Raw genomic sequence first — 13,976 nt, forward strand, 5'->3', positions numbered from 1 at the left:
ATGATCTGCACTGCTTAAGCCTTCAAAAGCACGGGCTGCTGAAAACTAGCCAAACAACCGACAAGGCAGCTTATATATCCACACCGATAGAGAACTGTCGCGTGGAGCTGCTGGTAGAACCAGCTGTATCTAATGGTATTGGCAAGACGTATTGTCCTGACCAAGCTGCGGAGTGTACTTACAGAGCAGCGTCCCCTAGAGCCTTACAGTTAGGATTTCAACCGAACTATCAATACGATTGGCTAGCCCTGGTGGGGAGGTTGTGAAACGATTAGTGGGCAGACTGCCAGAGCCAGTCAATATTGCCTATATTACGAGAAAATAACCCACTTCCAATTCACGCTACGTAATGATCTTTGCGATTAAACTTGCTCTCCACAGTAGACCCCTTGGTACGCTGAGTCCCTGTACTTATGCCATACCTCCCTCTGGGGTAGATTAGATGATTAGAACTGACCTTGGTTTCTACGTTTATTTGATCCAGGGCTTTGACCCGCCGTTTGCAGGGTTGCTGTAGTTATTCTTAGTGCGCATTCTCCTTGATTAAGACTGCCCTCATGCTACCAACCTGCCACATCTGAGTATGCCGAGCTCCAGTATGTGCATGACAATAATATCTATGCAGTGTCATTTGGATTCGTAATTGTTCATGGCTTATGTAGATAAGGGCACTGATTGACGTCAATTTGGCTCGTAATCCTCCTTATTTTAGTTATTCGGATGGAGGCAAGACTCTCCGACAGATCCGAATAATTGGCCGGGCCATACCCAGCCGGCCCACACTCAGTCTACCCTAGATGATGACTTGCGGTTCACTATTGCGAGCCAATTGTCAAGGCGTCTTCAAGGGCAATCTCTTCGGGTTCCCACAATAGTCAACTGGTGACAATAGACATTATATTTCCTGTGCTGATAAGACCCAAAGTCGACTCCTTTAATGATCACAATGGGCCTTATCTATATAACCCATATTATCGTCAGGGATCTCGAACATGTTTAGTGCATCCTCGCGTGTTCAGTTATTAAGGCCTTAATACGGAACATCGAGCGATACGACTCGAGTGTTTAGTATGGAGAAGAGGGTGACTACATGGCAAATCTCAGTAGCTTTCCTAGCATTGCGAACGTAAGTTTGGTACTTGACTCGGCGATGACTTTCGGTCAGGTTACTATATATTCTACATCGGGAAGGAGTTGCCGACAATTTTAGACGCGTTCACGATCGACCCAGTGTCTGATAATCGATGCTTAACAAGATATATTACGCATCTTCCCACCGATAAAAAGGAAACACAGTTATTTAGGACTTGATCAATCTCCGGTAATACGACTAGAATACCATACACTGCAACCTCTCCGCTATAATAGTTAGGCTTCCTACGATTCACGTGCCGTACGGAAGACCACGGGTTCCGCCACACCCTAATCACCCCACACTTAATCAAGACCTCACTCGGTCTTATACACATGCTTCAAACACGTTGAAACGATGGCCCACCTGCTGCGCAGATATGTTGCCCCCGCGGAAACCGCTCGTCATGTCGCGACAATCCTGGGGTTTCCCTCTAAGATTTCAATTGCTGCTCACTACTACGAAGACGCTTGCAAAGATATCGCCAGTTTAGCCTCTGCAATCTCTGCCTTTGAGCCAGTGCGTCTGTACACACGTCCAGAAGACATTCCAAAGGCCCGAGCTCTGGTTAGCAAAAGTATTGCCAATTTTAACGGCACGGATTCGAACATCAGCATCATTCCGTTCAGCACGAATCATTTGTGGGTCCGCGACACCGGTCCCGTCTATGTCCATGGCACTGGAGCTTATGCTAAAGACCGCTTTGCCGTCAACTTCCGATTTAGTGAATGGGGCAAGAAGGATGATATCAGCGATCATTACCGAGCTACGGATGGCCTGGACTGGCCCATTATGGGATTGGAGCAAATCAAGGAGAACGCAGCTTTTGCTCAGCAAGTCATCGCCAGCGATGTTTCTCCAACTACAGTAGTCGAGGTTGAGTCCAAGGTTTGCCTGGAGGGAGGCGCATTAGTTCTGGACGGCGATGGCACGCTCCTCGCGACAGAGAGCAGCATCCTGAACGAGAACCGCAACCCAGGTCTCTCTCGAGCTGATATCGAAGAGGAGCTGCAGCGTCTGCTGGGCGTTGAGAAGATCATCTGGTTTCCCGGGCGGAGGGATCTAGATGTCACCGATGTCCACGCAGATGCTGAGCTTAACTTTATTCGGCCAGGTGTGGTGGTCCTCTCCAAGCCGCACCCCAGTGTACCCAAGCCTTGGCAGGATGTGCACGATGAGATCCGAGATATTTTGGATCGGGCAGTCGACGCAAGGGGGCGTCGCTTTGAGGTCCATATCGTCGAGGAGCCGGACCCCACTGTCTTTGGACCTTTATCCTACCCTGATCCGGCAACAAATTATGTCAACTTCTACTTCGTCAATGGCGGCCTCATCGTCCCTCAATTTGGGGACTCGGTTCGGGATTCAGAGGCTGTTTCTACGTTGCAAAAACTATGCCCCGAGCATAAAGTCACACCGGTGCCTGTCCGTGCTCTCCCGTTGGCTGGCGGTGTTATACACTGCTCGACCCAGCCCGTGGTTGCGGTCAGCGAGCAGTGAAAGAATTGTTAATTAGCAATTGACTTTCCCCTAACGCGGACCACCTATATTGCTCGTCTTGCCTTATTGGATTTGAATCCGGGCTATAACATGACCTTCCCCGCTCGATCACCGCTGTGTATTTATTATGTGCATTCCTAGTGCAAAGAAGAAATTAATGAATCAATGATCATCCAGAACGCTTCAAGCTTACAGACAGAAAATCCTCGGACTCCCGGCCAACTGCATAGGCCTTGGTCAAATGGAAAATAGCTTTCTGGTCCTTCTAACTTTAAGAGTGAATCAGTAAGAACTTGGTGCAAGCATTCGTCGGTTCATACCCCGGAGTAGACTAGGTTGGTAGGCATTTCATAAATAAGCGATACTTTAGCTATTTGAGCGATACGCACACCCAATGAGTACTAGACATGGTCTCATTTCATAATCCCTCAGAGGTTCCTCGAGCATGGCTCTAAATCAAGCCCACTGGTATCCATTACTTCCAGTCGCCGAGCCATCATACTGATACTTCTCCTCCATCTCGTAGTACCTATTGAACCCCACACCTTCACAAACCTCTTCATACGACAAAACTGTAGGCGGTTTACCCACCATAAATGACCCCTTGATGGCCTCAAGTGTCTCCCGAATACTCTTCAATTTAGCCGCCACCAACGTCCAGGGATACGCAACGGCAGAGTATCCCAGCTCGGCCAAGTCCTTAGCCGACAGATTCTCTGTCTTCCCACCTTCGATGATGTTTGCAAAGACAGGGAAGTCAAGGTCCTTTCGTAGACGCAACATTGTTTCACGGTCGGGGAGGGCTTCGACGAAGACACAGTCAACGCCAATCTTGATAGCCTCCCGAGCTCTTGCTAATGCTTCGTCGTAGCCGTGGATGAGACTATCAGTTCGCGCCATGATCCAAATATCGAGGCCTTCGTTCCGGGCGTCGACGGCTGCGCGCCAGCGGGCGTATGCCTCGCTTCGGGAGACGACGGCTTTGCCTTTTGTGTGGCCGCAGCCTGTAGCTTGTTAGTCCCATCAAACTTTTTCATAATGCGACTATTATATGCAGCGGTGAACTCACGTTTTGGCCATGTCTGATCTTCAATCATAATTCCTGCAGCACCAGCTCGTGCAAACCTGAACCAGTTCGTCAGCGCACGATCAAATCAATGGACAACATTATGAAAGACAGATACATACCCCTCAACTGTCCTTCGCACATTCATAGGTCCCCCATATCCCGTATCACCATCGACAAGCACAGGCACACTAGTCGCCCTCACAACCTCCTGCACCTTGGCTGCCACTTCCTGGAAAGCTATGTATCCGGTGTCCGGCAGTGCAAACGCCGAGGCCATGGCGTATCCCGCAAGAAAGACGATAGGGAATCCTGCTTCTTCGCACAACTTGGAACTCAAAGCGTCATAGCTGCAAACATGGGCAACAATCTTGTTTGGATCATTGTGGGCTTCGAGAACCATGCTTCGGAGTCGGGAGGCTTGGAGGGAAGGGATCTTGCCCCGACTGCTTGGGATGGTGACTGGTATGTCTTGCGTCTTGCCATGGGTGTCAGTTTGTACGGGCGTGCTCGATTCGAAGTGGAAGGGGTAGGGGTTCGTGTTGACGATTGACTTTGACATTATTGTGATTTTGTGGGTTATGTGTTGTGTGTTGGGTTTATGATGGATCGTAGAACATATATACATATATATGTCTACTACACGACGAAGGAAAATAACTGGAAGAGAGTATACCTTTTAAATGTACAGCTATAGTAATCCAATGACTCCGACCTCGGAGCCCATAACAGCAACCGCGCATTTTCATCGCTACCTGGAGTAATTACATCACTGCGTTGTGGATAGACACACTGTTGTTCCCGGGTTTCGGTTCGGATAAGCGCGGTATATGGAAGATGCCGAAGAGGAGCTCCAGCCGGTACTATCCGGGAAGGAAATGCAGCAATGCTCATTCGCGACACATTTACTCATGCAAAGATGGAATTTTATCTGATAAATTCTGATCTCTCATTGCTATATTGGCTATAAGATATACATTTTATTCACCTCCCACCTGTGGTAAATTCAACAAGAAATCTAACGAATCCAACTCCAATCCTATAGATACACCCTCACCGTTGAAGTTGAAAGGTGCAATGTTTGGGTCAAACGGCTGGGCCCACCATGAATCCATCTGTGGCGTAACAAAAGCATCAGTAGGCTGCTGGCCTGAGTAATTGCTGGTCGCATTGTGCATATGGGGCTGCTCCCGCGACTGTGTTGAGGTTAAGGGCTCTGGTGTCTGTAGGTGATAGCGACGGTGATCTGGATTCATAGTCGCAACACGCTCAGAGATGAAATTTGCCCGAAACCGATCGACGTGCTTCTCTATCAGGCTCGCGTACCGCAGTGAAAAGTCCATGTCGTCTGTGCCGGACGAGCGCAACGCCGAGATGCATTCATCCAATGTATGGAGAGAGGCATGTAGATCAGTGTGGTGCGCCCCAAGACTTATGGCCTTGAGGAGATAGACTGATGAAGAGGTGACACACACGAGAGTGCGGAGTGGTGCGTATCGTAACATTCCGTCGATTGCCATTTCAGTGGCAATTTGAAGAACTTTACTGCTGCTCAGAATAACATCACGAATAAAATCTTGATCGTGAGGCAGAACACATCCATCGAGAGATTCACGGCTGGTATCCCCAATCCAGCTGACCCCCCTCACAACAGCCCTCTCGACCACAGCTTGAATGGCGAGGGCGCTGGTGTACGCTCTGAGGTGATGATACTCAATTAATAGCAAAGGCCCAAGTACTTTTGGTGTATCTGACCCAATATGCATTAGTTTGTACACTTCGGATGGAAAAAGACACCATACCCGTGGACTTCTTAAACTCATCATGCCATTGAGCCAAGGACGGCGCAAAATGTTGTAATAGGGTACTGTAGCGGCCAGAGGATAGCTGCTGTTTCACATAAGAAATTGACTGGAAGAACATGGCGGATGCTGTTTTCATCAGACGAGTCAATTCGGTCCATGATTTCATATACACCTCCCATTGTCTATTTTTATGTTCCGTTATATTGTCCTGCGATGGATCCGGGGCGAAGAGTACATTGTCTAGAATAGGAGAGGGACAGCCCATCCTAACTGCCATCTGAGTAACATAGGTGTAGAGCAGCTTGCGGGCTCGATATACTCGAACATGCTGAGAGTTGGCCAACAGGGGAGTATTGGAGTACCCGTCAGCGAATACGCCCAGTTCGTAACCAAGAGTCACTGCGGCACCAAGCAGCATCCACGACATGCGTTCCGATCGCTTTGCAGGCTCAAACACATCCTCACGCCATCGAATAAGGGGAACGTCTTCACTTGTTTGAAGTCGGTTCCGGCGGTCGTATGCTGGTGAGATCAGCTCACCATCCCAGCCCTCCGTCTCAGGTGGGAAATGAACGGACCTTGGATTCCAGTCCGAAATCAAGATAAGACTTTCAATTGAGCCTACGATCCTGGTTTTGGCGGTGGAGTACTTTTCCTGTCCAAACATAATACGACGGATTAGGAGTTCACAGTACTGCCATAACCGGTGATGAATAAAATGGCTCCGAGAGATCCCACCAGCTCCCGGTAAGACGAAATACCGTGAAGCTATCATTAATATAGTGCAACAGAGCATGGGTTCCTCAACTATCAACTGCTCATGGTTTTTATGATCATAATATGCAACTGTAGGAACAGGAGAAAGAGGTGCCAGATATTTATAGAACCTATGTCCGTTAGTCTGTCCCCCTCTACTTCTAAGGCCAGCTTCGGTGAATTGACATACAAGTCTAGGTACGTTACGGCTTCTTGCGCCGTGAACCATCCTTGCCGTACAAATCGACACCTGTCCCACAGGTCAAGGACAGATTCGCTAGGGTGTGATAGACCGGAGACTGAAACTAGCCCGCTTGCAGAGACAGCCATTTGGGTTTTGCTTCTGGCCGGTCCCCCCTGCTCCCTTGTCTGGGAGGATGGCGATTCACCTACATCGGGCCGAGCAGCATCGAAAAGCACATCCAACGCATCTCTAGGTCGAGCCAAAATTGTCGCCATTACTCGACCAGACAAGGATGGGTTACCATGAGTGTCAGAATCTGTTACCTGAAGTGGGTCTGGTTCAGATCCGGTGCTCGATATCACCCTTGGTGTCCTATTGGCGTCCTGTTGGCAAGTGTCCGATGGTCGCTCCTGGACGCTCTGGCCATGCGAGCTCTCTGGAACATAATTTTGTGACAGTGACCACCTTGGAGCTTGTCGGTGTTTCCCCACCTTTCGGCTCGTCTCAAACACACATTCGCGATGTTCCCGCTCGCACTTAGCACACGGCGGCTCATCACCTAGAATACATCGGACCTTGCGAGCGCGGCAGCTCACACAAGCCACATAACCGCGTTTATACGTCTTCCCGCGGCCAACAGGTGCTCTGGCCTGGTTGCTGGGAGGCATGGTGACTATTCCTTCACAATAAATCGGGTATGGAGATGTGTCGAGCTAAGTGGCACGGATAGAAGCGGCATTGATGTGGGGTCGTCTTGGTAGATCCAATATCATTAACGAACCCCACTACAGAGTAGCCGTTTGATCGGTTTTGGTACTCATTTAATTGTCCAAGTGGATATATTGTTGAACAAGCTACTCTGTTGGTTTGATCAATTTCAAAAGGACCAAGACATGCAATATATGAAGTTACTGTTACTGTGTTAGTCTAACAGGTTGTTCCGGACCTCCATGGCGCGTGTCGCCCGCGATGATCTGATGGTTATATTATTCAAAACAGCCAGTGACAGCCCTCTGTTCATATTACCCATCTAGGTATCGAAACCCCCTTGACTGATCAACATATTCCTGTTGTCTGATCCTGTTTTGGGGCTTAAGGTACATCTCTATCGATGATGTCCTGTGGGTTACTTAAAGGGCCTTTGATTGGCCACATTGAGTTCACTGGCTACTATTCTCGTTGTTGATTGGTTACTTTAAGTACATTTTCCAATCCATTTTCTTGCCACCTTCAATCCAGCAACCTTAGGAATAAAGAGGATAAGACCTCATTGACGAGCTGCTCACTATACCTTGCGAGCGCGTTGGATGACCTACACAATCAACATTGGTCTGACCGGAGGGGAAGGAAGAGCCGTACATAGAAACCCACACCATAGGACTCAGTGGTATAGGTAGCCTTCGTACCACGGGGGAAATAGAACACGTCTCCTGGTTTCGCGATCACCGTCTGCCCTGTCTCGTCAGAGATCTGGAACTCTCCCTCGGTGATAAGCTTCATTTCGTCACATATATATGTGTGCACCAATGAGGAGCCTTTTTCGAGACGAAAAAACCCAGCAGTGATGGGCTTTTCAACGTTATCTTTGTCGCTATAATTAATATATCAGCACGCATACTATGCGAGAGTGGATGATGGCGATGAACGACATACCTAGAGAAGATGTCCCCGAGGAAAGCATTTCCATTGGCGATCAATGGTGGCGTGAATGTTGCCTGCGCATTGGCATGGTGGCTAAATGGAACAGACATCGTAACTTAGGTGTCTGTGTATGACAATATAGAATAACAGTGGCGTGATAAAGGTTTTGGGCCACTTTGGAGACAGCTGAGCGCTCTTATATATCCTGACCTTTCGGCGTGCTGTCATAAGTGTATACGCCAGCCTCGGATTTACCGAAACAATAAGCGAATTAGGACATCAATACCGCCGTCCCGTAGATATCAATCGCGAATCCCTCAGGTTCTAAGCCAATTAGTAGGTACATTATGCGTATCCATCCAGACTGGAAATAATAGAAAGATCAAAGCGAAGGCATATAGCAACATCAATACCTCCACGGAGATTATTAGCTTTTGTCGGTGCTCGTCCGGATTGAATATCTCTTTAGCAGGGCTAGTTTGGATTTCAGGTGCAGGCCGAATGATAGAAACACGGTGTACATACCCAAGATATAAGAACTCCATCTTTACCTCAAATACACAGTAAGCTGTTCATTATTTAGCATATATTCCTATATATACGGTATCACTCCTATTGCTGGCTTAAAGAGCCCAGCCACCAGCCCAACTCAACCCCTAGCTTTCCTTCCTGGTCGTACAGCACTAGATGCCCCGCTTCTTCAATCACTACCACATCTTTAGCGCACAGCTTCTCCTTCAGTCTGTTTGCAGTCTCCACCGGAATCCACCTATCCTCCTTGCCCCAAATAATCCTGACCGGCATCTTCTTGCCGACATCTGGGTATTTCCCCTCGACTTCGTCGGTATGGCGACTGTTTGCCTGTACCATCTGCCTCACAAAGCCCCTCCTCCCTGTCTCACTACTGACCCACGGCCCTTTTAACATGTCCATCGTCTCCCTCCCTAGTTCAGTATATGCCGCTTCTCGAATGTACGCTTCCACAACTCCTTCAAAAACCGGGCCACTCAACGCGGTAAACACCTCCTCATTCTCCGCCACCAACTTAAACAACGGCTGACCGAATGGCCCCAACGCAACCACATTAATGAGGCACAGGCTTGCGTACTCGCAGCCATGCAATATATGAGCCCGTAAGGTCATCAGCCCTCCATGATCATGTGCGATGACATGGGCCCTGTCATGTTTCCAATCTAGAGCCCAGTAGTGATAGAGCGCAGCGAAGACCTCCGACTGCTGTGCCAGATCGGCATCCAAGGCGACTTCTTTTGTAATGACGCCCTCCTTGCCCGGGAGTGGGTGGCCAAGGGGGCTTTCGCCAAAGCCAGGGTTGTCGAACAGATAGACATGGAAATATCTGGCAAATGATCGTGCGTAGGTATCCCAGACACGGGACGACCAGGGGGTGCCGTGCACGAAGATCAGAGGTGGCAAGGCATTATGCCCAAGAGAGGTCCATCGGATTTGGTACCTGTGGGTTGTGGTAGAGTGGTGAAAGGTCTGGTTCAGATGGATGGAATCCATGTGTGTCGGCTGGATAATTGTAGTATAGGATAGTACTGGGTTAAGAGAACTGGAGGTCAGTAACTTAGGAGCTGTTCTTTTACGGACACGTAAGCGTTCAAACTTCCAACTTCCAAGTAAGTTAGTTCAAGAATCAAGCATGATGCAGCTTTCCTTTTCCGAAATGGGACTAGCTCAGGGCCGCTTTATGCTCAGTGATTAATCCCGGAGTAGATGTTAAAATGTATAGTTATACATACTAAGCACCTCCTTGATATTTGATGAATATTGCATAATGTTACTAGTATGATGAATTCCAGGTGATGAACTTACTCAACGCCCAAAGTATTACACCGTTCGAAATTTCTATGGATATGCAGATTCTTTGGTGTTTTGAATAGCTTCATTGAGGAAGACGCCTAGAGATCTTGCTGAGATGGCCGCTCGCCCGTGGGTTACGCTATATTCTAAGATGACTAATAACAGATAGTCTGTTGAATAGATCCCTCCATCTATGTCGCAGCTATATATACCGGCCAGCTGCCCCAATCGGCCAGAGGTGCTCAGGAGCTCCCAAGGATCCGAACTTGGCGCTGATACTTGCTATATACCAACCATGTCGCACGTGCTTGCAACCGGGTACCCCATCCCAACTGGCTCGAAATACACGAGCTTGCCTTGCCCCCGAACTAGAGAACAAAAGCTGGTCGAGATTAGACCGAAAGGTATGTGACTCCTAGAACGCATGTGTGGGATGTCAGTATGAGAGATGAGGCGACATCAGCAGGATAACACGGGTTCGTCGGAGCAGGCTCAGTCAACATTCTGGCAGTGTCTAATTCGGTTAAATGTCGGAAGAGGCAACATGCTGACGCCCAGAAATGCCAACGGGATCGCATGAAAGTCGCGCTGGACCAAATGGCGCGCATAATGAAGATGGGCGGCGTGGGGGATGAGGGAACGAATGGCACAAAGGTGTGAATGCAAAGGATCCTGCTAATCGCATGATACAACGGATGTTGTACTTACTCGGGGGTTTTTGGCTAGGTAAAACTACTCGAGACAGCGGTGGAGTATATCCAACTCCTCCAGGGCCAGGTCGAAGAGCTGAGAGGGTCTTGTAACTCTGGGCACGCGACATCACCAAATTGAGATTCAATATCCGAGCCTGTTGAACAATGCACCTGATACCAACATCCAATCCAGAGAGGAAATGGCGTTTGGTTCCTCGTGAGTAGATTCGGACGAAACCAATGGGAAAGCTGTACTCGAGCATCAGATGCTGGCTAGGGCTATAAGAGGGCATCTGTTGCAGAGGGAATCAGATACACCCATTCTGCCAAGTACCACCTTGGATGATTTCTCATGCAACAAAACTATGCTAAACGGCTTCATGGTTGCATTCAAGATTAATCCGGGGCCAAGAGACTGCGCTTTGTGCCAATGGGAAGCGTGAGATTGAGCACATGGATCGTATCCGCACCGCTCCAAGCATTCGCCCGCAAACTAGTGTATTTGTGGCGTGGCTCGCATGCAGGCGAGTGATTGAGGCCTCAGCGGGCTTGGCGATGCTGGTAAGATTGACTGTCGGACACGTGCTGGTCTGTGGAGTTGGATTAGTCGGCGGGTAGTCAGTAGAGGAAGGCTTGGCAGCTCGGCGGAGCCGGACTGTCTTAGGCCTCTTGGCATCATTTCATGTATGTAGAAAACGCTCAGGAGGCGTAGCAACACTATAATAGTGCGAACGCAAATATAAAGGTCTGATCCGGATCGTCTGTTGCCTTTCCCTCCCTGATCTGCCATCAAAATCCCCAAAAAGTGAAGATTCGGCCTGGAGTTTCTCCTGCTGTGTGACATCCACCAAGATGGCTCTTCATCAATACGATTACATTTTCGCCATCGGGACAATATTCGCCTTTCTGGATGCCTGGAATATCGGTGCCAATGATGCTGCCAACTCCTGGGCGACGTCTGTTTCGTCGCGTTCGATCAAGCTCTGGCAGGCCTTGGTCTTGGGATCTATCATGGAGTTTGCTGGAGCGTAAGCTTGCCCCTGGCTCACTATTGACATCTGGCTTTTGGATCTGGTAGTGATAACAGGATTCTATAGTGTCGGCGTAGGAGACAGTGTTTCTGACACCATCCGGACAAAAATTGTCAAGGTCGATTTATTCGAAGAAAATCCTCCCCTCTTGATGCTTGGAATGTGCTGTGCAGTGGTTGGCTCAGCCATATACCTTAGTATCTGTACAAAGATTGGTCTCCCAGTATCCACAACTCACTCCATTCTGGGAGGGATTCTGGGAATGGGCATCGCTCTTCTTGGAGCCGATAATATTATCTGGTGGGGTGGTGATATCAATTCTGGCGTGGTCCAGGTGTTCCTTGCCTGGATTATCGCGCCTCTGTTGTCCGGTGTGGCTGCTGCGTTGATCTTCTTGATCACGAAGTATGGTATCCTGCTGCGTCGGAACTCTGCACTCAAGGCGTTGTATACCGTTCCGTTCTACTTCCTCGTGACCTCCGCCCTCCTTACTAGTATGTGTGCCCCTTGCCCTTAGACCCTTCCTGACTAGATACCTGACAAGTCACAGTGCTTATCGTCTGGAAGGGTGGTAAAAGCAGAATTGAGCTCGGGGGTGGTGAGATTGCTGGTACTGTGGTTGGTGTTGGTGCTGGTGTCTCTGTCCTGTCTGCTGTCTTCCTTTGCCCCTGGCTCTACCGCCGGGTCATCATGAGCGACTGGCAACTCACGCCCTGGCATATCATCCAAGGCCCTCTTCTCCTACGCCGTGGGGAAGTGGCCCCTCGCCCTGCGCATGTGAAGGCCGTTCGAAACTACTATGAAGGTCACAAAACCATGGACGAACTGCGAGCCGACCGATCTGACGATGTCGAAAACAATAGTGAGCATTCCTCTCCCGATCTTAAGAGAGAGCCCCACGCGACTTCAAGCTCGGTAGATGGTGCAGGCCATGCGGATGAAGATGTCATCAACGTCTGCGGTCCCCGTCCTGAGGGAGTCTGGTATACCCCTGCAGTTATGTTCTGGCTATTCAAGAAGGCCCTCTTCCGTGGTCTTGAGCAGGACATTGTTAGCGCCCAGAAGAAGGACAGCAAGCTTGCGGGTGACCTCGAAAAGACTCACGCACACTCTACCCACTATGATAACGAAGCAGAATACATGTTTTCTTTCCTCCAAATTCTGACGGCCTCTACCGCTGCCTTCACCCATGGTGCCAATGATGTTGCTAAGTGAGCTTTCCCAACTTCGCTAGACCAAGAATAGACCGATACTAACCATGACTAGTGCTGTTGGTCCATATGCCACCATCTATGCTATTTGGAAAAGTGGCGCCCTTGACGGCGCTAAGACTCCTGTCCCCATCTGGGTTCTGTAAGTCTCATTGGTTAAAATGCAGGAGAGTTCGCACGCTAACTGATATCGCCCAGTGTATTTGGTGGTGCTGCCATCGTCATTGGTATTTGGACATATGGCTATCATATCATGAGCTTCCTAGGCAACCGACTGACACTGCACTCTCCCTCTCGTGGGTTCACGATGGAACTCGGTGCGGTCATCGCTGTGATTATCGCCACTCGGCTAAGTATGTCACCTCTGAAACCCCTTGAAGCGTTGGTCTTTAACATCTCGTGCCTGCAGAACTCCCCGTCTCCACCACCCAGTGTATTACTGGCTCTACAGTCGGCGTTGGCCTGTGCAACGGCACCTGGAGAACGATCAACTGGAGAATGGTTGCCTGGATCTACATGGGTTGGATCATCACCCTCCCTTGCGCCGGTATCATCTCCGGCTGTTTAGTCGGCATCATCGTGAACGCGCCTCGCTGGGGTATGGCCAACTAGCCCGGCCGATATGGTGAGCTTATGTTACTCGACAACGTGGCTTAACCTATCGACCGTGTATTTCCCCCGGCCAGAACTAACTACTTTACATACATACCTTTCTTTTGTTCATTTCTCTCTATGGTCGGCGTGGAATTACTGTCGTGATTTGACAGCATAAGCTACCTTGAGGAGCATATACATACACTATACAATTAATTTCGGCTTGATATAAAGGATAAATTAATAATACATTTCAAGCATCCATTATACGCCACAATGTTAGTGATCCTAGTTATGTAGGACTCCTACGCGCGCTAATTAGGAGGCTGGTTTGGGATTTTATATGACGCCAATAGCCACGACAGTGAAGTAGACATTGATGGCACTCTGCAACAGCTGTATGGGTTCGGCTGTTCTGAACAAACCCAGACAGTTCGATAAGCCGACTTCTTCACATGCGTCTCTTACGATCTGGGTTGCCTGTAGGGTCTTTGATTCAGTATTTGATTTACCTTTATCATTATATGTCTATATGGTGAA

At 49.1% G+C, this 13,976-nt stretch overlaps 5 protein-coding genes across 5 annotated transcripts; 2 read left to right on the forward strand and 3 right to left on the reverse strand.

The window, feature by feature from the left end:
• Nucleotides 1–1,489: 1,489 nt before the first annotated feature.
• Nucleotides 1,490–2,632, forward strand: ABOM_002701 (agmatine deiminase family protein; the record flags this gene model as incomplete). The annotated part of the gene is made up of 1 exon (XM_022529831.1): nucleotides 1,490–2,632. The coding sequence occupies one exon, from the start codon at nucleotides 1,490–1,492 to the stop codon at nucleotides 2,630–2,632; it is 1,143 nt and encodes a 380-aa protein (XP_022391708.1).
• Nucleotides 2,633–3,088: 456 nt separating this feature from the next.
• On the reverse strand, nucleotides 3,089–7,111 carry ABOM_002702 (C6 transcription factor; the record flags this gene model as incomplete). The annotated part of the gene is made up of 6 exons (XM_022529832.1): nucleotides 3,089–3,636; nucleotides 3,702–3,757; nucleotides 3,821–4,176; nucleotides 4,694–5,448; nucleotides 5,501–6,390; nucleotides 6,450–7,111. The coding sequence occupies 6 exons, from the start codon at nucleotides 7,109–7,111 to the stop codon at nucleotides 3,089–3,091; spliced, it is 3,267 nt and encodes a 1,088-aa protein (XP_022391705.1).
• Nucleotides 7,112–7,763: 652 nt separating this feature from the next.
• ABOM_002703 (cupin domain-containing protein) lies at nucleotides 7,764–8,194 on the reverse strand (the record flags this gene model as incomplete). Its single annotated transcript, XM_022529833.1, has 2 exons — nucleotides 7,764–8,034; nucleotides 8,097–8,194. The coding sequence occupies 2 exons, from the start codon at nucleotides 8,192–8,194 to the stop codon at nucleotides 7,764–7,766; spliced, it is 369 nt and encodes a 122-aa protein (XP_022391706.1).
• A 502-nt stretch (nucleotides 8,195–8,696) lies between these two features.
• On the reverse strand, nucleotides 8,697–9,608 carry ABOM_002704 (alpha/beta fold hydrolase; the record flags this gene model as incomplete). Its single annotated transcript, XM_022529834.1, has 1 exon — nucleotides 8,697–9,608. One exon carries the CDS (start codon nucleotides 9,606–9,608, stop codon nucleotides 8,697–8,699), a length of 912 nt encoding a protein of 303 aa, XP_022391704.1.
• A 1,844-nt stretch (nucleotides 9,609–11,452) lies between these two features.
• On the forward strand, nucleotides 11,453–13,454 carry ABOM_002705 (inorganic phosphate transporter; the record flags this gene model as incomplete). The annotated part of the gene is made up of 6 exons (XM_022529835.1): nucleotides 11,453–11,628; nucleotides 11,698–12,125; nucleotides 12,182–12,842; nucleotides 12,898–12,984; nucleotides 13,041–13,195; nucleotides 13,252–13,454. 6 exons carry the CDS (start codon nucleotides 11,453–11,455, stop codon nucleotides 13,452–13,454), a joined length of 1,710 nt encoding a protein of 569 aa, XP_022391693.1.
• Between the last annotated feature and the right edge of the window lie 522 nt (nucleotides 13,455–13,976).

The sequence above is a fragment of the Aspergillus bombycis genome, assembly GCF_001792695.1.
Source record: "Aspergillus bombycis strain NRRL26010 chromosome Unknown contig00019, whole genome shotgun sequence".
In the NCBI taxonomy this organism is placed as follows: domain Eukaryota; kingdom Fungi; phylum Ascomycota; class Eurotiomycetes; order Eurotiales; family Aspergillaceae; genus Aspergillus; species Aspergillus bombycis.